The sequence below is a fragment of the Marmota monax genome, unplaced genomic scaffold (assembly GCF_021218885.2).
Source record: "Marmota monax isolate L192 unplaced genomic scaffold, Marmota_monax_Labrador192_F-V1.1 WCK01_AAM20220418_F8-fsc00013, whole genome shotgun sequence".
Classification (NCBI taxonomy): Eukaryota; Metazoa; Chordata; class Mammalia; order Rodentia; family Sciuridae; genus Marmota; species Marmota monax.
In genome coordinates, this window is record NW_026692202.1 from 3,032,597 (window position 1) to 3,056,237 (window position 23,641).

The 23,641-nt window shown below is 45.1% G+C and overlaps 1 protein-coding gene and 1 long non-coding RNA gene across 3 annotated transcripts in view; one reads left to right on the top strand and one right to left on the bottom strand.

Annotated features, from left to right (window-relative positions):
- Positions 1-6,308: 6,308 nt before the first annotated feature.
- Bend3 (BEN domain containing 3) overlaps positions 6,309-23,641 on the top strand; it is a 33,286-nt gene continuing 15,953 nt past the window's right edge. Inside the window, exons 1-3 of one of the 2 annotated variants that reach the window (XM_046430529.2) lie at positions 6,309-6,429; positions 21,039-21,086; positions 21,501-21,703. In XM_046430529.2, coding sequence (XP_046286485.1) covers positions 21,050-21,086; positions 21,501-21,703 — 240 coding nt within the window. In that variant the 5' untranslated portion in view covers positions 6,309-6,429; positions 21,039-21,049. Of the gene's footprint in view, positions 6,430-18,141; positions 18,255-21,038; positions 21,087-21,500; positions 21,704-23,641 lie in introns of those variants that run through there. The other variant, XM_058575279.1, reaches the window with a different exon arrangement.
- On the bottom strand, positions 12,559-18,538 carry LOC124083784 (uncharacterized). The gene is made up of 3 exons (XR_006848908.2): positions 18,207-18,538; positions 14,469-14,537; positions 12,559-13,886 (listed from the first exon to the last, which is right to left on the bottom strand). It is a non-coding gene; the product is annotated as an uncharacterized LOC124083784 (long non-coding RNA).

A 23,641-nucleotide genomic window follows, 5' to 3' on the forward strand; every position in this document is an offset into this window, starting at 1 on the left:
CAAAATAAAAAAGGGCTGAAGATGTAGCTCAGTGGTAGAGTGAGTGCCTCTGGTTTCGATGCTTAGTGTTATAAAAAACAAATTTCTTAAAGTGTGTGGGAGGTCTTTGCTGGGGGTATAACTCACCAGAAGGATACCCTGCATTCAACTCCCAGTACTCCAACAAACAAAACACCCCAAAGATAAAAAGAACCCCAAAACACTTTTCCAAAGGGCAATGAGCCTAGCCAGATGTGTAGGTGCATGCCTGTAATTGCAGCAACTTGGAAGACTCAGGTGGAGGATCTCAAGTTCATAGGTCAGCCTTAGCAATTTACTGAGTCCTTGATCAATAGAGAGCCCTAGATTTAATCCTTATGGGGGGAGGGGATAGAAAAAATTAGAAAAGGAAAAGAAAAAAGGCTAATGAGTGTTAGGCAAGCCACTCTTTCCTTTTGCCTCAGTTTTCTTAGTGGTAAAAGAAGGCAAATCTATTATTTCTCAGGTCCTCATGTGTCATGATTCTAGGGAAATCATTAAGCATATGCAGTTACCTCTTAAGATATTATGTTGCCACTGAGAAGCTTGGAAAATCGGGTAATGAATACTGTAGCCAAATACCTTATTTAGTTTTGGGACATTATTATGCTAAAAGTTAATATTATTCACTTCTTTTTCTGCTTACTCCATAACAATATGTAGAGAAAGGGGGGATTGGTGCCCAGCGTACACCCAGTGTCTCACACCTGTTTGGCATGATTTAGCTGCTTCAGGTGACTTTTGAACTTTTTTGGGGGGTGTGTGTGAGATACCAGCGATTGAATTTAGGGGCACTTGGCCACAGAGCCACATCCCCAGCCCTATCTTGTATTTTATTTAGAGACAGGGTCTCACTGAGTTGCTTAGTGCCTGGCTTTTGCTGAGGCTGGCTTAGAACTCATGATCCTCCTGCCTCAATCTCCAGAGTAGCTAGGGCTATCGGCATGAGCCTCTGTGCCCAGCTTCTGATAGTTTTTTAATTTTTAAAAAACTCTCAGTTAGCTAGAGCAGTATAAGTCTCCTTTTTCTTTTTCTTAATGGGCTGATTGCCTGGGAAGTCTGTCTCCACCAGCTCCAGCTTCCTGCCTCTTGGCTGCAACGGGTGGCTTGCTTGAGGGCCCCTGGGCACCCCTCTGGGCATAGGGGCCCTGGTGGCCACAGAGCCTCCAGGCAGTGCTCTGGGCTCAGAATGAACTCGAGTTCAGATTGGCATTTGTTTTCTCAAGGGCTTGAAATTTTGAGTGGGACTGCAGCAGTTTTTACTTTCCCTAATATTTCTTCTTGCAGAATCCTACTGTGTAAACCCAATATCCATCTAAAATCAGATCCTAATGGCTGTGTTGGGTGCTTAAAATCTCAAGCTGCTATAAATTATTAAATAGTTCTCCTACACATAAGAAAAAATGTCCATCTAAAATTCTTCAGCTTTTCAATCAAAATTTCATTTTGGGGATTGGGCAGTAGCTCAGTGGTAGGTAGATCATGCATTTATCCTGTGTGAAGCCTTGGGTTCAATACCCCAGCATCAAAAACCAAAAAAAAAAAAAAAAAAAAAAAAAACGAACAAAACAAAAACCCTCATTTTTCCCCACTCTGGGGTCACAGTGTATCTATCATCTTCTTATCTGTCCCTCAATCCACTAAGGGTAGGTGGTTTTTTTGTTTGTTCGTTTTGTTTTGTTTTTTAAGAATAGAAAGGTTAAACCTCAAGGTGTGTCTTCTTTATACAGGGTTTTTGTTATTACTGTTTGTATGGGGGATTGAACCCAGGGGCACTTAATCACTTGAGCCACATCCCAAGCCCTTTTTATATTTTATTTTGAGACAAGTCTCACTAAATGGCTTAGAGCCTTATTAAATTGCTGAAGCTGGCTTTGAATTTGGGATCCTCCTGACTCAGCCTTCCGGAGCTGCTGGGACTATAGTTGAGCCGCCACTGTACTGGGCCACAGGTCTCATTTAATAGAGCTAACACAAGCTCCCTCGCCCCTCTTTTTCCATCTTTCTTTTCTTTTGTGAGTATTCACAGAATCTGGATCTGCCAGCTACTTCTGTTTGAAGTTGAAGACTTGGCAAAATTATACATCCAGCAGGCAAGAAATAAAGTGGAAATGTCTCACAAGTAATGATAAAATCTGTTAGGTTGTTTTAAGACTTAACTACTGAAAAAAAAAAGTCCCCTAAATATTGTCTTGGCAACTATAAATATATTTTAGCAATGATAAAAACCTTTACAGTATTGTTAAAAGATATCTGCCATATATGTATATGCATTTGTGTCATTTTTAAAAGTTGTGTAATTTTCCATTTAGTATTTTTATGTTTTACATGGCCAATGTCCCTCTTGTTGTAATTACTCAGGTAAGATTGAAAATGAGGGCCTTAAACTGGGTATGGCAGCACAACCCATAGTTACAGCTACTGGGGAGGCTGAGGGAGGAGAATGGTAAATTCCAGGCCAGCTTCAGCAATTTAGCAAGACCTTGTCTTGACATGAAAAATAAAAAGAGGTGGGATGTAGCTCAGTGGTAAAGTATCCCTGGGATCAATCCCCCATACAAAAAAAAAAAAAAAAAAAAAAGCCAAGCACCATAACGCACACTTGTAATGCCAACAATTTAGAAGGGTGAGGCAAGAGGATCAAAAGTTGAAGGCCAGTCCTAGCAAGATCTTATCTCAAAATAAAACGAGTGAGGATGTAGCTCAGTGGTTGAGTGCTCCCTGGGTTCAGTTCCCCATCCCCCCCAACCCCCGGCGCCCCTCGAGGGTAGAGCGCATGCTTTAGCATGTGCAGGACCCTGGGTTCCACATCCAGCACAGAAAAACAAAACACAAAAGAGTTCCTCATGCAGGTCTCCAGGCACATATCCTTATGAACTATCAACGACTTCTTAAAGAGTCGTACTGGGCAAAGATTTTACTTTAATTTTATTTTAATTTTTTGAGACAGGGTCTTACCAAGTTGCTGAGGCTGGCTCTAATTTGCGATCCTCCTGCCTCTACTTCTCAAATCGCTGAGATTCAGTGAGGCACGTCGCTCTGAAATTTTGCTTTTTTTTTTTTTTAAATAGCACTAGCGACCGAACTCAGGGGCGTTTACCACTGAGCTACATCCCACCCTTTTTTATTTTGAGACGTGGAGCTAGGCGTGGCTGTTCACTGCCCGTAAGCCCAGCCACTGGGGAGGCTGTGGCAGGAGGATCCCAAATTCAAGGCCAGTCTTGGTAATTTAACTAAACCCTCTGTCAAAATAAGAAGGGCTGAGGATGTACCTCAGTGGTAAAGTGCTTCTGGGTTCGATCCCTAGTTAAAAAAAATATATATATATATATATATATATATATATATATATATATATATATCTCCCTGGGATCTTGAGACAGGATCTCCCTAAATTGCTGAGACTGACCTTGAACTTCCGGTCCTCCTGCTGAGCTCAGGAGTTTCTAGAATTACAGGTGCATGCCACCAAGCCCAGCTTTTACTTTTTATATTTCCTTATTCTAATTCTTTATTCCTTATTCTCCTCTTCTGCCATGTTTATTCAAAATTGTTGGTAGGGCATTACTTTTATCCAATGCACTTTTATAACTATTATTTTTTTCTTTTAGATGATGATGATGATGATGGTGGTGGTGGTGGTGGTGGTACCGGGGATTGAACCTAGGGGCGTCCCATCACTGAGCTACACTCCCAGCATTTTTTTTTTTTTTAAGAAAAGGTCTTGTAAAATTGCTGAGGCTGGCCTCTAACTTGCAATCCTATCTCCACCTCCAAAGTAGCTGGGATTACAGGTGTTTGCCACCACTCTCTGCTTAGAACCTTTATTTTTTTTAAGATTCCAAAATTAGATACTTTCTAATACATTTGTTTTCACCGGTCTCCATTGCTTTCCCTTACTCTTTATTTAAAAAAAAAATCAAAAGAAACAATTTTTTTTTTTACATAAATATCAAAACCATTTGAAGGTAAGTACTTTTATTTCCCAGCTACTAATGTCAGTACATTTCTGTTGATGATTGTTTGGAATAAACATGCTTTTACAATAATACCCAAGGTCAGTGTAAGTGTCCTGATATGTTTTGAAATGTTAGTTACATTAGTTAAGGAAGGCTACTTGCCTGGGATACTATTTATTAATAAAAATATTGTATTTGCAAAATCTTTTGTTTCTAACAATAGGAATAGATATGTTAATTTCTATTGTTTTATTACTTAAATACCTGAGTTGTGCTGTGAATGATTGGCTAAAGATATATCCCTTTTCATTGTACATTTCACCTTATCTTTCTAAAAATTTAATAGGGTCATTTTACATTCTTAAAGCAGTACAGTAAAATAGTTTAAATGCAAAATGAGCTTAAATGCTACTCAACTCTTCTACTGGAAAATCCTAGAAAACAACTAATGAAATGCAATTTATACTTTTAAAATTCTAATTATATGTCACATTAAACTGAAGGTGAGAATAAAACTGCTGCATCTGTTAACTATGTCAAGGGATGTGTTATATCATACATGTTATTTAACGTGCAAGTGTAAAAGTCAAGTTCCCTGCAGAAATCCAAGTGCCTCCACTTTGTCTTCAGGGAATGTATAAATTAACCATTCTCAGTCGTCCTCCTCCCTTCCTCCCTCCACCCTATTTTAAATGTAGATAGGGCGTACCAAGTCTTTTGAATTTGAAGGGCTGCTATCTCGGCCCCATTCTTTTCATCATCCTGTTTTGAATGACACTGAGCACGTATAGATTCTTTTATAAAAGCACCCCCTGGATGCGGGGCTCAGTCCTCCAGGCTGCTGGCTAATTTTGCATAGCAATTAGTACTGACTTCTCCAAGTCTGCAATCCAAATACAGCTCGAGAACGTTCAACAGAGTTCCTCAAAGGTCCTAGATAACCGAACCCTGTGCCTTATGATTTCAAATCCGAAGGGGAGGAACTTGCATAATTACTAAATTCCCAATTGGAGTGGTCTGGAGGAGGATATGGTAATCCAAAACTATACGTTAATTCAAACCCTCGCCGCGACTGGGCAGCAAGGAGCTAGCATATGCCTTCTTTTAAAATCTATTCTACCTATTCAGTGGCCGCGCAGGGCTGGGCCACATGGTCCTGTCTTACAGCCAGTCAGCTGTGAGCAGCAGATGGGATCATTTGCATTTTTCTCTTCTTCGATCGGCAAATTAAAGGATTTTTAAAGAAAATTTACATTCTCATTGTTTGCCTAAGATACTAACGTGTCCTAAATGTTGAATTGGGTTTTTCTCTCACCTAGTCACTGAGATTTGAGAAAATACCCGAGGCGTAGGTTTCCTACTTATCAACTTGGAACCTACAATCCCGGAGTTAGGAGTAGACAGAGTCAGTCTTTACTGAGTTAGTGACTAGTGTTTTTAAGAATTCCACGTAGATATCCCGTGGGTTTGTGTTGGTGGCGCGTGAGTCGGAACGCGCATGCTTCTGAAGCTTTCGTCCTTAATCGCAAACGTAAAAACTTCGGGTTGCAAGTAGAAAGCAGATTTTTAGCTCTTAAGGCTTACAACCGAGGCGGCCAACCCGTTGGGGGAGTGGCCCGAGCCAGGGTTTCCCAGCGCCGGGGTCGCTCTCCCGCGTCCCGCCGGACTCCATGCCCGCTCCGCGGGACCGAAGGGGGCACTGCGCCCCGATGTCTTTGTGCTGGCCGCGGCGCGGGAAGACCGGGCCGGGTGTCCAGAGCCACGGCCGAAATGCAAAAAATTCGGGAGAAGTGCGGACGCGAGCGTGAAGACGTTTCGTACTGTTGTCGTCCCGCGGGGGAAAAAAGTAGAAGGAGGCATTTCGGGCCAAACTGTCGAGTCTGAGAAACCACGTTTTAGAGAAATGACTCACGGGGGTAGAGCACACGGTGTGCAAAGGACATTGTTCGCTAGCGCCTGTCCGGCGCGCCGTGGGTGCGCGGCCACTGCCCCCCGCCCGGGCAGCCCGCGCGGGCCCACGTGGAGCAGCGCGGCGCTGGCCGAGCGCGCCCGACCGCTCGGGTCCCCGGAGTGCGCGCCCCAGCACCCCGCCGCGGCCGTTCACGCCCGAGCGCCACCGCTGGTCCCGCGTGTGCCCCGCTGAGGGGGAGGGGCGGGCCGGGGGTGGGGGCGGAGGGGTTGTGGTTCCACTGCAGCGGGGGCTCCTGTGTCCTTGTGCGGAAATGACACACGGAGTCCCGTCACGTCACGCGAGAGCGCAGCGCACGGACACACACAAAGAGAGGGGAAAATACACGGCGCCCGCCCGCCCGCCGCCCCCAGCAACTCCCCGGGCCGCCCCGGCCAGGCCCTCCGCGCGCGGCCCCCACTCCCGGCCCCGCGCCCTCCCCCCGCACGTGGCGCCCAAACTCGGCGCGGGCCCGCTCCGCAAAGTACAGAACTCGTGTCCCAGGTAAGTGCGGGGCGGACCGGGCCGGCCGCGCTGTGGCGGCTCCGGGGCAGACAACCGGAGAGTGGCTGCAACATCCATGCCGGGGTGGGGGCGGGAGCAGGGGAGGGGACGCGAAGGGGGGCTGCCCTGAGCGCGCCCGCCCGGAGGAGCGCCCACCCCCGCGCAGGGCCGAGCCGCCGGAGCGGGAGCCCGGCGCCCACGGGCTCGCCGCGCCCATTGTGCCGCGCGCCCCTTTGTGCCCGCTCGGAACGCCGTGGCTCCATGGCGTTCCGGGGAGCTCTGGCGCTGCGCGAGGGCGGGGGAGACGCACAGTGGAACGGTCCTCGCCGCCGCCCGCCCCACTCGCGCCGCACTCCAGCCCCGCACCCCCGTCGGCCGCCGCGATGGAGCAGCCGGGGTCGCCGGAAGACTCTGCGGAGCCCGCGGTGGCTCCGCGTTCGCGCTCGGCGGGCCGCAGTGGGGGACAGCGCGGCGTGTGGAAGGGGGTGTCTGAGCGGGAGCAGGGGGCGGGGACTGAAGGGAACTGTAGAGCGGGGAGCTGGAGGCCGAAGAGCCGCCGCTTGGAGGGACGCTGCCTCGGGAGTCGGCTAAGGGAGCGAGGCAGGCCGGCTGCTGCTGCTGTTGCGGCGGCGGCGGCCGAGAGCCGAGAGGGACAGGCCCCGCCGCTAGGGGGCGCGGCGCCCTCCCCGGCCGTTCCACGGCGGTCCGCGGTTCCCGCTGTCCCAGAGCTGGAGGCGGGCCCGGCGCCCTGGGTGTGCACCCCGGCTGGCTTGAGGCCTTCCTGGCCAGCCGCGGAGCGACAGCCTGCGGCGCTCGCAGACCCTGTGACTGTCCTTTCCCTCTCTATGGTGGACGTGATTTCCCACGCAGACTTTACCTTCGCTTTCACTGGGAGTTATGTAGCGACTATTTCGAGGACTTTGTGCGCTAAGATGTACAGACACATTGTCTATTTTTCTATGTATTTTTATTTAAGGGAAACCAAGGTGCTGCTACTAGTTTGATTGCTCTCTCAGGTAGCTCATCTGGGAAGAATATTGGTCGTGGAAGCCAACCAGATAAGGGTACTCAGAAATATTGAATTTCCCCCTCCCCACCCCAGCCCACCCCCGTACTAGGGATCGAACCTTTGAACGTCACCTTCTTAAAGTAACTTTTGAATGTTTTGCTACAGATGTTACAGGGTTGCGGGTTGAGTGACAGAATGCTAAGGCTGCAGGAAACTGAGGCAAGGAAGAGAGCCTTTCAGGCTAGCTTGGTATACACAGAACAGGGATGGAAAAGATTGTTTTGCTGTCCTGTGTCCCACCTCCATGCCACAGTTTTACTCCTTTTTTAAAATTGTTATGTTTAGATAACTGGGGATTGAACCCAGAGGCAATTTACCCCTGAGCCACATTCCTGGCCCTTTTTATTTTTTTATTGAGACAATTGCTGAGACTGGTTTTGAACTTGCGGTCTCCTGCCTCAGCCTCTCTAGTCACTGGGATTACAAAAGTGCACCACAGCACCTGGCGCAGTTAAAAAGAGTAAACTCTTTGTGTAACTATCCATCCTTAGTTTCTGGGTTTATATTACTATGCAGGATCCCATCGGCTTCCGTCAGTACTGAAATTTGGGTAAGATTATTTAAACTAGTCACTGAACCAGTATCTGATAATTTAGTAGATACTCATTAAATGTTTGCTAAATAAATGGAGAGATCTTGTATTCAAGAAAAAAGAGATGTGGTGAGAGTGGCCAGTTCCTGATGGCAAGTTCACCACTATGTTTCTGGCCCCTGAAATTCACAGATTAAACCAGAGCCTTTTAAATCTGTTGCATTCAAAACTACTGCCAGACAGGTGCCATGGTTCGAACCTTTAATGCCATTGACTCAGGAGGAGGGCAAGTTTGAGACCAGCCCTCAGGCTCTAAGCAGCTTAAGAATCTTGTCTCAAATAAATAAAATCAAAGAGCTGGGGCAAAGCATCCCTGGGTTCAGTCCCCAGTATTAAAAAGAAAAACTTCTGTCACCCAACATGGACTTTACTAGAGAAATCATCTCCTTATTGGAGTAATTTAATAGGAAAGCTTTATGTTGTTATATCCTGACACATATACACTCATATACAGCAAGAAGAGAGGCCAGTTAGGACCCAGAAGACAAGATAGCTGGCCTGGCCATAATCTGTTGAAGTGTGCCACATTGACACACTGTCTTTCTTCTTGGTGCCCCCTGCTCCCCATGAGCAAAGCCATGGCAGAGTGACTAATAATTAGGAAAAGGATTCAACCCTGATATAGATTGGATTAGGTGAAAATTTAATATCCTCCAGGAATGTCCCATATCCTACTTGCTGGCCTTGAACTTGGGTTACTCCTGCCTCATTCTCTCAGGTCACTGGGATTACAAGCCTGTGCCAACATGCCCAGTTTAGATTATAATTTTTTTTTAAATAAAATTTAAAGTAAAAAAAAATGCACACACTGAAAAAAGTGAATATTTATGTGCTGCAGTAGCATCCCCTTGTTCTCAGTTGCTTTCCCCCTCTGTACCTGACAAGTGCTATTCTCCTTGTCCTGAAACTTCATCATCTCTCAAAATGACATTTCCACCCAGAGCTCTTGTGATTTCTGGAATCAGCTGCCACAGGACCCTGCACATTCCTGGCTAAGAGCTCTCTGTGTGCTTGCATCAGGCTTCCAGTGTGTTAAACAAGAGAGGTGCTTTCATCTGGGTTAGTGCCTAGCATGTTTGTGTGTCAATTTTGTCCAAAAACCAGACTTTTATAAATTATTGTTTTAGAGCTGATGTTTTCCCAACAGCTGCTCTGATCACATGCCCTTCCATTTTCAATTGAACTTGAAATATACATTTAAAGTCAGCCATCTTAAATTTTTACTTTCTAGTGAGGGACACCTGTATTCTTTGCTTGCCTGATTTTCTTTTATCACTGGCCACTGAGAGACAGTTGCATCACAGTCAGTGAGGGTGTGGATTGTTTAATTGAACAAATCACTCATAACCTTTTCTTGTAAGCAAGGGACTGTTGGTTTGCACATAGAGCTAGCAAAGTGAAGGACCATGGCCTGCCTGCAGCCATGGGCACACAGGTCACACGAGACTGTTTCCCGAACTCGAATTAGCTATGCGGGCTCAAGACAAAAGACTTGGGAAAAATGGGCAGTACTGATGAAATTTGGCTTACACCTCAGAAAGTTAGTCACCACTGTCTAGTCCCAAGGTGGAAGCTGGGGTGTGCTCTCCCCCATTCCCACCTGAGCCCAACTTCTGGATGCCAAGGTTGATTCATTATGAGGCCAAGGAGAACCAAAGTGGAACCTGTTAGCTGAGGAAGATATCATGTTTAGTCAGGTTCTGAAAATGCAGCGGCCAAAGGGTTAGACACCAAATTGCAAGCAGGCAGGCAGACAGGAGTGCGGGTTGTACTTTGCTGCCTGCTAAAAGATGAGGTTATGCTTTGAATAAGGAAGGCACCGACAATTACAGCTTTAGAAAAACTAAGGGGGAAATTGCCCTGGTTTTGTGAGGACTGGTATTTTTCAAACTACATTTGCAGATGTGTCTAAAAATAAAAACAAATTGCGAACATGTCCTGCAAGTCCCATGGGCATGATGCCAACTGCCAAGAGGGCTGGGTTCTAAATGCAACAAGGCTCCCAGCTGACCTGAGTGCCCGGAGCTCCAGCCCCACAGAGTGGATGGCATGGGAACATTCCTCCAGTCCTTGGGGAGAGCAATTGATTTGATTTCCCCCCCCCCCCCCCCCCAGTATGTTTCTTCCATATAAAGGAAAACTTTTGTAAACCTTTAAGCCATTTTATTTGATTTTACAGTTCTTTAAAGAAATGTATCATTAAAATGGCACTTTAATTTTTTTTTTTTTTTAAACTTTGTAATAGGTCATGCAGAGTGCTGTGTGCCAGACACTTTTTCTTTGGTAATTTTCACAAAAACTCCATGAGGTTGAGGTAGATACGTTCAGCTCCTGTTCATAGAAGAACAAACCAAGGCTTGGATGGGTATGTAAGAAACTCACCCAGTTTTAGATGTGAAATGTAATTCCAACTGGGTTAAAAGCCATTTTTAAAAAACCAGGTTAAGGGCTGGGGATGTGGCTCAAGTGGTAGCGCGCTCGCCTGGCATGCGTGCGGTCCTGGTTCGATCCTCAGCACCACATACAAAGATGTTGTGTCTGCCAAGAACTAAAAAAAATAAATAAATATTAAAAATTCTCTCTCTCTCTCTCTCTTTAAAAAAAACACCAGGGTTTTAACCTAGTTTTATCTGACTCTGAAGTTTAGGAGGGAATTCCGTTTTATTCAAGGGCAGCTGCATTGGTTGGCTGACGGCTCATCTAGCTAGTTTATTTGCTCCCACAACTGAGCCCAGGCCACAGATGGCTGCCTAATCGCAAGGGGAAAACAGATCTGGGTGCTGCTGCCCCGTTCCTCAGTTCCAGCTCTCCCTGGAAAACTGGAAGGAAGCTGTCATCCTAGGAATCCCCCGACTCCTTTTCCTTCTTCTTGGTCTCGGCAGCATCCCCTTAGTGAGGACAGATGCTGGCCCCTCTTTTTCTCCATCTGCCCAGTAAGAGGGCCCGTGTGAGGATTGCCTGGGTTAACATAGGTAAGACCCTTCAAGCATGGAGCCAGCTACATGAATATTAGCTGCTGTCCTCATTTTCTATATTTATTTTTAAAAAATCAATGTGGCCTGTAGCAGAGTCATGAAATTATGCAATGTGGTAGTTGTGAAAGAGTTGAAGTAAAGTTTTGGTCTTTGATAAGACTTTAAAACCCTTGAGTTTGTTTTATTAATGACATCTTGAAGATGACCTGAGCATATTCTCTGTGCTTTACCTTTTGTGTGTGGCAGAGTCTATACATGCCACAGTTCCCATTGTCTCCGGGTCCAGTCACATTCCTGTTCTGAGGCTCACATTCTCCAGGGAATCTGGTAATGAGCATTTGCTTCACTTGACATCTGGAAACAGGTCTGGGGTTGAGGTGGATTTGCCCCTGAGTGGTCTGAGGTCACAGCTGCGGGCGGGCGGCTCTTCCCCGACCTGTACTTCAGCCCATTGGCAAGTCCCAAGCCTAGCAGGCGGATGTGTCTGATTTAGCAGGACAGATTCCTGAGTCAGCTGTCTGGGATTTGAACCTTAAAGTTTCAGGAAGCCCAAGTACTTCCCATTTCTGGGCCTGCCGCTTGTCCTGTGTGACTTGGGGCCAGCCACAAGCCTTTGGCAGCTCTGATTAGCCTCACGCTGCTCTGACAAAGGGCCTGGTCTGGCTCTTCAGAGAACTTGATAGAGGAGCGTAGAGGCCACTCCAGCCAGCCGCCCGTGCAGGCACTGGAGAATATGTTCCTGTGGAACCCATGGGTCAGTTGGGGAAGAGACTGTTCCTGCGAGAGTCAAGGGCTTTGCCAACCAATTGCTCCCCTAGGTGCCCCAGTTCAGGTTACTATCCTCTTCCTTCCTGTGCTCAAGGAGGCTCCCTGCAGTCAGATCTCTGCAGGACTCCCTGCTCATTCACCTGAGGATGGAACCTGTGTCCTCACTCATGCTATGCAAGCCTTCCACCACTGAGCCCTAGTTCTTTTTATTTTTTAGCCTCAGTCTCCCAAGTACCTGGGATTCCAGGGTGGGTTGTACCATATGTCAGACTTCATGGTCATCTCTGTCAGTCAACTCATGTTTAAAAAACTGTTCAGTCCTGGGTGCCATGTGTGGAAAGGGGCTTTGACAGGCTGGATTAGGCCCAGGATTAAGATGAAAGATTTAGTCCGTCACGGTGGTGCGGGCCTGTAATCCCAGTGGTTTGGGAGACTGAGACAGGAGGATCATGAGTTCAAAGCCAGCCTCAGCAAAAAGTGAGGTGCTGAGACACTTAGTGAGACTTTATCTCTACATAAAATACAAAAATAGGGCTGGGGATGTAGTTCAGTGGTCAGGTGTCCCTGAGTTCAATCCCCAGTAACATCCCCCCACCAATAAACATGAAAAATTTGGAAACATGTCCTCTAAGAAGTGTGTGTGTGTGTGTGTGTGTGTGTGTGTTTTGTTTTGGGGTTTTTTTTCTCTTTTTTTTTTTTTTGTGGTACTGGGAATTGAACCCGGGTGCTATTGCTGAACTATATCCCCAGTCCCTTTTATTTTTTATTTTGAGCCAGGGTCTTGCTAAGTTTCCCAGGCCAGCCCCTCTAAGTTCCTGAGCCTGACCTCAAACTTGCAATCCTCCTACTTCAGTCTTTGGTATTACAGGTATGCAGTACTGTATAGTTAAGCAGGAATATATGTGTGTGTGTGTGTGTGTGTGTGTGTGTATGTATATATATGTATTTAATTTATATTTATTTAATTTTTTTTGCAGTACTTGGGATCAAACCCAGGAGCCTTCTAACTCTGAACTATATCCCAGGCCTTTTAATTTTTTTTGAGACAGAGTCTTGCTGAGTTGGCTGAGGGTTGGCTCAAACATTCCATCCTCCTTCCTCAGCCTCCTGAGTTGCTGGGATTATAGGGGTATGTTATCATGCCTAGTGGATTATTCTTCCATTCTTTTCTTTCTTTCTTTCTTTCCTTCCTTCCTTCCTTCCTTTTCTTTTCTTTTCTTTGGTACCAGGGATTAAACTCAGGGGTACTCAGCCACTGAGCCACATCCCCAGCCCTATTTTTGTATTTTATTTCAAGACAGGTCTCACTGAGTTGCTTGGTTACTGGTTTTTGCTGAGGCTGGCTTTGAACTCATGATCCTCCTGCCTCAGTGACCCGAGCTGCTGGGATTACAGGCATGTGCCACCGTGCCCTGTGGATTATTATGATTCTTATTTTTCATTTTTATAAATTTCTTTTTCAGTGTCAAAGAATTGCTTTCACACTGTAGAATATTTGGAAAGTATAAGGAAAGAATCATCCATAATCCTCCTAATTGGAGGTAAAATTAACATTTGGGCATATTTCCTTCCAGGTGCTTTATGGCATTTTTTAATTACGTAGTTGAGATATCCCCAGTGAACTTTGAAGTATGTTATTATTGACTGGGTAGCCCTAAAATGAACAATTGATTTTGAATCTTTACGCGTAATTTAATGCTTAGCTCTTTCTTCCAAAAGAGGTTTTGTATTTGAAGTCTTAACGCTTCAACTTCCTAGCTTTGTATAATGGAAAAAACAATAGTGATTAAAGGCCATCTCAGTCCAAGTCACATTCATTTTTTTCCCCATTTTCTTTGCTTTATTTATTTATTTATTTTTTGCAAATTATCAGTAATTAGTAACTCTAATATTTATGGAGATCTCCCCAGACTAGGATTCCTGTGCTCACAGTGCAACCCAAGAGTTAGGCTTATATTCAGTGTTAAACTAACTGGCCCAGGTCCTTTGCTCTCTGGTCTTTGCTCATTGCTGTGACTCAGGGTCAGAAGTTTCGTTTCGAGTGGGTGAGGCTCTGTAGGTGATAGAAATATTTGGTTAGAGTTTTTGAAATAAATGTGTTGAGGGAAAGCAAGTTCTGTCCTGATTGACATTAACAGTTAATTCCTAGGTAGATTTTTTTTCCCCCTAGAATTACATTTTTTTTCTTTTTCTTTTTTGGTACCAGGGATTGAACCCAGGGGCACTTAACCACTGAGCCACATCCCTAGCCCTTTTAAAATTCTTTTACAATTTTGAGACAGAGTCTTGCTAAGTTGCTGAGGCTGGCTTCGAACTTGTGATCCTCCTGCCCCAGCCTCCTGAGCCGCTGGGATTACAGGCATGTGCCATTCTGCCCAGCTAGAATTAGCCTTGATTAACATTCTTTCTCCTCAGAGTGGGAAAACGGTCTCATAGTTCTGTGTTCGAGTTTAGAAATATTTGCTTCCAGATCACAAAATTTGAGTACTGGGCTGCTCTGCACAGCTGAGACACACAGCCTGTATTTGCTAGAGGTTGAGTTTTGGTTGTTGTAGAAATCTCAGTGCACTGTCCGCTAACCTAGATAGTTCTGATTACTGTTTTATCTTCTGTCACTTACTTATCCTTCACTTACACAGCAGTTCCCATGATTCCATCTTCAGCCTCTGGGTCTTCCTGTCTCTGCCTCTGTTGATTGTGATCCCTGTCAAAAACATCCATAGTTGATTGATCCCCCACAGAGGACTGATCTCATCCCACATCAGACTAGTAGCTCCCTGTGCATCACATAGAAGCCATGGAGTGCTCTTGTATATAGTGCTTACCTTCCTGAGCCTTGGGTCCTACACCTATGAGAGGGAACTCCATTAAATGTTCTCTGAGGCAACCTCTCTGCCTAAAATCCTGCCTCCCTTTTAACTTGTAAATTAAGAGTGACAAGAGTTTCTACCTTTCAGGGTTAGTAGGATAAGTAAGTTTACCATAAAGCTCTTGGTACAGCACTTTCCACACCATATTGGCTGGTATTTTTACTGAGTCTCCACTGAGTGTTCATAGTACTGTGCGGGTGTACAGAGGGGTCAAAAGGAAATGGCTTCCAGAAACTTGCCTTGTGTGGGGAGGTTACCCTCTGTGGACACCTGTCACTGCCTGAGGCCTGGTACTGTGTGCCCCACCAACTAGCACATTATTGGTTTTCAGCCTTCCTTGGTCTCTTCCCAAAGAGACTACTCAATCTCCAAATCCCTGTCTCAAGATCTGCTCCCTTCACCACCACCCCATACTGGGGAATTGAACCCAGGGGCCCTCTACCACTGAGTTCCACCCCCCAGCTCTTTTTACTCTTTATTTTGAGACAAGGTCTTGTTAAGTTGCCCTTGAGTTTGCTATCCTCCTGCTTCAGCCTCCTGAGTAGCTGGGATTACAGGAGTTGTGTCAGTGTACCCAGCTTCAAGATCTGTTCTTGAGTGAACTCAAACTAAAACAAGTAGTGATAAAGACATTTCAAGGCCAGTTGTGGTGATGCATACCTGTATCCCAGTGGTTTAGGAGGCTGAGGCAGGAGGATTGCAAGTTCAAAGCCAGCTTCAGAAACTTACTTAGCAAGACCACCCCTCTAAATAAAATATAAAAAATGGGCTGAGGATGAGGCTTAAGGGATTAAGGAACCCTGTGTTTAATCCCCAGTACCAACAAAAAGCAAGAAACTTTAAATGAAAAAAGCAAGAAACAGGGTTCTCAAACAATCTCAGGATCCCTTTAGACACTTAAAAATTATTGAGGTCCCTGAAGAGCTTTTGTTTTCATGGTTTATAGCTATCAGCATTTACCATGTTGAAAAACTAAAGCTGGCCTACTATTATGTAATTAGTTAAAATCCAATAAACAATATAAAATAATGCCAACTTCACAGGACTAACCTGCCCTAGGTGGCCTAAACTTCCATTTTTTCTGATATTAGTAAAGTTTTGAAAGCAAACAAATAAAAAGAAAGAAAAAACTAAAGCTGGAAAATACTTAAATATTTATTAACCTTCTGTAAAAAATTTTTATTTTAAAAATTTATTTATTTTTGGTACTGGGGATTGAACCCAGGAATGCTTTCCCACTTAGCTATATCCCTAAGCCTTATAATTTTTTTTTTTGTTGTTGTTGTTGAAATGGGGTCTTGCTAAGTTGCTAAGGGCCTAAGTTGCCAAGGCTGGCCTCCAACTTGGTGAGCTTCCTTTCTCAGCCTCCCAAAATATCTGGGATGACAGACATACACAAACATGCCTAGTGCAAATCTCTTTTAATATCTGGCTTAAAAGAGGACAGTTGAGGGCTGGGGATAGAGTGCTTGTCTAGTGTGCAAGGTCCTGTGTTCTATTTCCCAGTACCAAAAAAAAAAAAAAAAAAAAGAATTTCTATACTTCCTCTTTATTCAGCCTCTGAAAAACTCCCCTACAGACCTGTGAAAGAACAAGAGTACAAGGGCAGTAATATCTAGTGTTGTTATGAAGGTAGTTTTGATCTCATGATCTTGTTATGGTAAACTGACCCTCCAAAAATAAAAAAAATAAAACTGCCTTCTTTGTAGTGAGAATCAATTTCTATGATGTTAATACTGCACCCACCATGGCCTGTTTGAGACCACCCACCTGACTAATGGTGGAGTCTGGGAGAGTCACAATATGGGTGCAAGCCATGTGAGCTTGCTGCTGGCAACCCTTTTTAAGAACCGCACTTTGAGAACCATTGATAGAGACAGCTGTGGAAGGGCTGGAGAAAGTGATCATGTTTGCCTCCAAAACAGTAACTCAGTGGTTGTACAGGGCACTTTTAAACTCAAAATCCTTTTGAATTTTGTTCAACTTAACATATTGTACCTGAACATGTACAAAGAATATTTACAAAGAAAAAAATACTTTAAGTATCTTCCTTTTAAGATGAACTCTAAAAGTGCAACATGTCCTATAATCTGTAACTGTTTGGGATTTTTATTTCTTTGTGGCATGGTTTGTTCTAAGCCTTACATTCACAGTTCTCCCCCCTCAGCTTCCCTACCAACCTCAAGCCAGGTGCCTGTTGATGGGCAGGGTTCAGATTCATCCCTGTTCTAGCATGAGACACAGGGTTACCACAAGCCCTGCAAGTTACTGTATCTTTGTAGCCAATTTAAACACCTTGTCCGTTGTAATTTGATATTTGAGTGGCTAAAGCATCCTGTTATTTCTGAACATTTGGAATTACCCTCCCTTGGTGCTTTTTGTAAACTGAAAGCTTTCCTGCTGACCTACTAATCTTCCCCAACCACACACCCTAAATGGAAGATTAAGGTTTGCCCTTCTCACTCCATGTAGGATGGAGACTAGAAGACATTTTAATAAAATTACTTCTCTGAGCTCTGCAACATTTTGAACCTTTCTGTGTTATCCACAGTCACCTTACCTAAGGCTTCTTTCTAGGCTATTTGTTTTAAAAAGCAGGGAGGCACTGAGGAGTGTAGATCAGTGCTTGAGCACTTGCCTAGCATGTGCATGGCCCTGGGTTCAATCCCCAGCTCCTATGGGGGAGCGGGAGTGGGAGCATTTTCATTAACTAAATAAGGCACGGGGGAAGGCTGGTGCTGTTTGAGAGTTAACAGCATCTTGCAACCTGTGGCATTTTAACAAGAAACAGCTGCTAGCTGCATAGGTCTTGGTGATTCTCCTCTCCTCCTCCATTCATTTAACTCTTCCCTTGGCTTGTGCAGAGTTTTTTGAGGGATATGGAACAGCCACCCCTCAGGTAGGAAACTGATTTTGGGGGATGTGCATGGTTAGAGTGCCCCACAATTTGAGGTTTGTGCTGAGAAGCATAAGGTTTTGCAAAGGAGAGAATGCTGGGACTAGAGATTCCACACAGTCCACAGGCACAGGTGACTAATGGCAGCAACCTGGCACTGCAGGAGCAGTGAAGCTGAGCTGCAGAGGCTGCTCGCTGCTTGGCTCCTGCACAACCTGCAGTTATGCAATCGAAAGGAATGTCTGTGGCATGCCAGGCATCTGGGTGCTCCGTGTCCACCCACGAAGAGCAGAGCTTGTGACCCTCCACTGAACAGGTGACCAGCAAATGGAGGTCGCTAGGCAATACTCAGCTCCTTTCTACCCAGCTGCAACATTGTTGCTGAGCTGTCTCTGTTCAGGGATGCAGGGAGTGACCTGCGTGCCCTGCTGCAGAAACTTTCCCCCACTGTGGGGTGGAGTCTGTTTCCCAGCCCCCCCACCCCCCAGCAGACTGACTTTCCAGGTAGCTTCCTTGTGGTGAAAGGAGACTCATGTGTCCCCAGCTGCTGCTGGACTAAGCGACCCGAGTCTGGAAGCGGGCCCTGTGTTCATCGAAAGCACCTTACCAGAAGAAGAATGAGAACTCTGTTTCCTCCTCCGACTGGCCGACGGAGGTACAGACAGACTCGATTTGAACCCTGGTTCTCACTCAGTTGCAGAATGACACAGCGAGTTTCTTGATTGGTGAAGGTGGGATTAAAATAGCTCAGGAAGAGGCGGAGGCACAGTGGCCACTGGGGCTTGGTGCTGGGCATGCAGCTCGTGGGCTGGGATGTTAAAGAGGACCCTGACTCACTCCTCCCCATAGCGGCCAGAGGCAGCTGCAGGTTTTCCAGGCCTTGCAATTGGGAGACTCCCCACCCTCTCAAGCGCATGGCTATCTGCCTGTGTTCTGGGTTATTTCTGTGCTAACCTAGCATCTGCCACTAGTTGACAAAAGAACACAGAAATGTTTTCCAAAGCAGATGCACTCTGGGTGTCTCGAAAGCCCAGGCAGCCCGCAGCCCCTTCCCCTCACCTCATCCCTAATCCTTCCTAGCTCCCCCACAGCTCTTCTCCCACCTACAGGTGGCTCACATGTCTGCTCTTTCTTTGTCAGTTTCAGGAGGGCTCACAATTGAAAGGTGCCAAATTGCCTGGTGTAATGTCATCTGGTGGTGGTTCAGAATATAGCTTCCTGCTCACCAAGTCCCATTGCATAGACTCCACCCAGCACCTGCCTCCCGCCTGCACACTGCTCTGTATGTGACTGGCATCAGAGAAACATGGGTGGGCAAGTGTAATGACAGATGAATCTCAGCTCCTGGGCTTGTCTGCTGTGCTCTTTCATCCACTCCTGTTTTCTAGGGTTAGTCTGGCCTTTCAATGCTTTTCTGCTTAGCCAGAGTCTTTGCAGTATTTTTGCCTGTTTTCCCTCAAATAAACTATCAGCCGTGTTCTCCCTTTTCTGTCAAGAATGTAGTTTGTATATAGTGTACCTGCCTCACTCACTCCTCCCCATCTGTTCTGCTGCTCTCGCCCCTGCCTTTGATTGGAGGCAACAGGTTATGTGACTGTGTGGCAGAGTTTGCAAGGGCGTTTGGCAAGCTCAGGGCACTGGGCTGGCCTCAAGTGTTTTGCCTGATAGGCCCTCAGGCTGGGCCAGGAGTCAGTTCTGAGTTTCTGCCTGGCATTAGCAGCCCTCTGGTCCACTCAGACACACCCAGAATCAGATGCAAGGTTTATATCTGGAAATACAATGGAATGAGTCACTAAAGCTTGACTGCTGGTAAAATAATTGATGAACCCTTGAAGTTGACTTTTTGTTTTCCTTCAATATCACTTTGTGTATCCATTTTTTTTTTTCAGGTAGGAGATTATTTTAAATTTCAAATATATCTTATTTTCTTTTTTAGCCTCTGAAAGTTAGTAATACAGGGATGAAAACAATCGTGTCTAACTCAGGGTTATTGTGATCCTCTGAGAACAGGGCTTCACCTAATAGGCACTACATATGTGTTGCTGTTATTAGTGACTTTTACATAGGTCACCTAGATACAGTCTCTGTTGTCTCCTGCATCCTGCCCTATTAAACAGGACAATATATTGAACATACACCATTCCATAACTCTCCCTTGAATGGTTTACTGGATGATGTAGTTGGCATCCCTCTTACAGAAAAGTCTCCAGGGATATTCCTTGGTCCTATTTCCTTCTATCTTTTACCCAAATGAGAACTCTGCATTTGCAGCCACCTTAATCAGTTGTTCAACAACAACTCCCCAATGTCAATATTAAAGGTTGCGGTGTACCTTTTTTTTCCAAATGTTGGTAACTCATTTGTACCTTATACTTAATGATGTTGTTAGTTCCATCCTGCCTGGGGCAGTGGGAGTCAGGGCTGGCTCTGCCTAGACAGAGCACCCCCCACACATCCTGCCTCTTGCCCTCACCTGATCTTTTGAACCTGATTGTCTATAGAGTTCTGAAGCCCTGCACTGAAAAACCCTCAGTGCCTTTCTGTCCCTGTTGTGGAAGGAAGGGCTAGGCTAGCATCATCCAGTAAAAATATAAGGGGACCCCATATGTAGTTTTAAGTTTCTTATAGCTATGTTTAAAGACTAGGTGAGGTGTTTTTTTGTTTTGTAGTATAAAGGATCTAACCCATGGCTCATGGCTTTACATTCTGCCCCTTTTCCCCAGCCTTTTCCTTTTCCTTTTTTGGAGATACAATCTCACTAAAGGTCCAGACTGGCCTTGAATTTTAATACAGTTTTTTTGTAGCCCATCAAGTCTGATATACTATCATTTCAATGTGACCAATGTAAAATGGTTATGAATGAGGTGTTTTACTTTTTTTTTTTTTTTATAAACTAAGCTAAATCTGAAATCTGGTATGTATGTCACACCTGGGGCATGTCTCCATTTGGGCTGGCCACATTTAGAGTCCTCAGTAGTCACATGTATCTAGTGGCTGCCTTCATGGGCACCATAGGTCTCTCGGCTACCTGAAGTGCTGAGACCTCAGCTCCATGTGTTGGGGCCCACAGTCTCTCTTCTTTCGTGTCATGGCTAGGGTTTTATAAGCAGGGGCTAAAAGGTGATCATCTAAATTGGGGTCTTTTGCAGGACTTAATTTGCTCAAGTAATATTCCCCTGGTTCAGTAAGTGGCTCTCAATGGATGCTTGAAGACAGGTTTTGCCCACGTGAAGTCTTGGAGAGAGGCTCCCTGCCGGCCAGGCCTGACTGCTCCTGAGCATCTGCAGACAAGATTAGGAGGCCGGCTCTTGCACAGTGCTACATGACCTTTAACCTCCTACTGCACAGAGCCGGGGCAAGGGAATTTCTCTGTGGATAGGGAATATTAAGAAGTAAATCAAGCAATAAATGAAGGCTTTGTGTTTGTGTTTTTATTTAGTGGAATAGAAGATGAACTCAGCTGAATTCGGTGAAGATGTAGAAGAAGGTAAATAAACGTTTCTCATTTAATATTTTTGAATAGGTCATATATTACATACTCTAAAAATGTAGAAGGGAATATAAAGTCTCCTACTGCCTGCTCCCATCCCCCTCTACTCAACACTTGTTATAAGTATCTTATGTATTTTTTAAAAGTGCAATACAGTTAATATTTAGTTCTCTCCATATCCCACCTCTCCCCCGAAAAGACTTACAGACCAATTTTGAACTTAGAACATGGTTTTGTTGTGTAGCACTAGTTTAGTAAGATAGAGATCACTTTGCTGGAAAGCACAGGTATATGACTAGATAGATGTTATTCTCTGAGTGACAGTATCAGTGGGTGATCCTCAAACACCTGTGGTTCAGAGAACCCTGCCAATCTCTCAGTGGCCCTAAGTCCTATTTCTTCTCTGCACAGTTCTAAAAAATAACACTGTGAAGGTGGAGACGGAGGCTGAAGATGCTGCCCTGGACTGCTCACTGAATTCCAAGCCTTCAGAGAAGCACCCTCTGGACAGCGTCTTTGCCGCCCTCCAGGACTCCAGCAAACGAAAGCAGCCAGGCAGCGAGGGCCAGCCAGATTCTGTCCCCAGCGTGAAGAGGAGGCGGCTGATACCTGAGGTGAGGGCCCAGCACCTTCCCTCTGCTTGGGCTCTAGCCCTCTCTGATCCGAGGCCGAATCTCTCTCTATTCTTGGGCCTCTGGGCTATTGCTAAGCCCTTGGGCCCAACTGACTTCAGTTCAGTTGGAAGTTTTGTCTGTATCTGGATTCCTTACAGGGAGAGGGGTTTCTTCACAATGCAACTGCTTTTGAGTTCTTTCTTTTGCTGTGCTCCGTGAGGGCAAGGACCTTGACAGCAAGGGTGGTCAGTTCAGCCCAGCCTCCCACAGCTTTCATGGTTGACTCCTTCCTGGGAAGGTTGAGGGCTTTTTTTTTTTTTTTCTTCTTTTCATAAATCTATCTTATGTCCCAATACTGTTAGGGAGCTTGTTCCCTAAAGAACTTTTCAGTGAATCTTTCTGGAAGTGGGGGATTCTTTTACATCATACCTGTTACCATGTAAGTTATCTGTTTTATGAATTTGCTTTATTTCTTCGTCGCTTGCTGATTGTATTGCACTTGGCTAAATGCTGAGAGATAGAAAATGGAAATTAACATGCTGGCAGCCTGCTGTTCAGGCGGGAGACAGGGACATCCATATGAAGTGGTTTGCACTGAGGAGAGAGGCAGCATTGGGACGTCAGCTGGGTATTTGTCTTAGGATGCTTCAGTGGGGTTGATGGAGCCTCTCCACGGTCCAACAAATATATCTTTAATTCTTAGGAAAACATTTTGCCAAACCCCCAACCCAGCTCCACATCTCCTCCCTGCCTCTCCCCTCCTGCTGGCCACATTCAGTCTTTGGGAGACCCAGAGAAGCATATTAACTTCTGCATCTGTTCACAGAGAATCCAGGTTTTCAGTGCTCCTGGTCATTAGTCAGAGCACCGTGGGGTATCAGTCTGGGACTCTTGGTTTTATTGGTTAATTTCAATTCCCTATTAGATATTAGGGCAGATCTAAATAATTTGGAATTCATGCATTTTAGGGTCTTGTTTAGGCCTCAGTAACTAAAAATTATCCTTGTATTGCAACAATGGTGAGACTAAGATTTTAACCAGGATTTATTTTTATTTATTTATTTATTTATTTTTTAAACCATTTCCTTCCCCATCTTTTTTTTTTTTTTTAAGAGAGAGAGAGAGAGAGAGAATTTTTTAATATTTATTTTTTAGTTCTCAGCGGACACAACATCTTTGTTTGTATGTGGTGCTGAGGATCGAACCCGGGCCGCACGCATGCCAGGCGAGCGCACTACCGCTTGAGCCACATCCCCAGCCCCTTAACCAGGATTTAAGTATGCATGTTTATATTATGTAAGGACCTGCATTCTACCTTATGGAACACTGAGAGATACATTTTAAAAAATTAATCGTATTTGTTATTTTGTTATCTTTCTAACAACTTTATTGAACTATAACTTGCATACTATACTATTCCCCAATTTAGGTTTTGTGCAACTCAGTGGTTTTTAATACAGTCATAGAATCATGCAGCTATTACCACGGATTCATTTTTCAATTCGTTTTCATAACTCCAGGAAGAAACTCCTTTGCAGTCACAACCTTTCCCATACCTCCAACTCCTGACAGCGTCTAATCTACTTTGAATCTCTATAGATTTGCCTATTCTGAACATTTCATTTAAATGGAATCACATACTATATGGCCTTTCCTGTTGGGTTTTTTTTTTTTTTTACTCACCATAATATTTTCAAGATTCATCTCTGATGTCGCATTCGTACTTCATCTCCGTTGCACACACCCTGGTCCCCCCCTTTTTTCCTTTTTACAGTACTGGGGATTGAAGCCAGGTCCTTGCATGTGCTAGGCCAGTCAGTGCTCTACCTCTGAGCTATATCCCCAGTGCCATCCCTGTGCTTTTTTTTTTTTTTTTTTGGTGTGGTAGAGGGGATTGAACCCTGGGGTATTCGTTTCTAGCCCTTTTTATTTTTTATT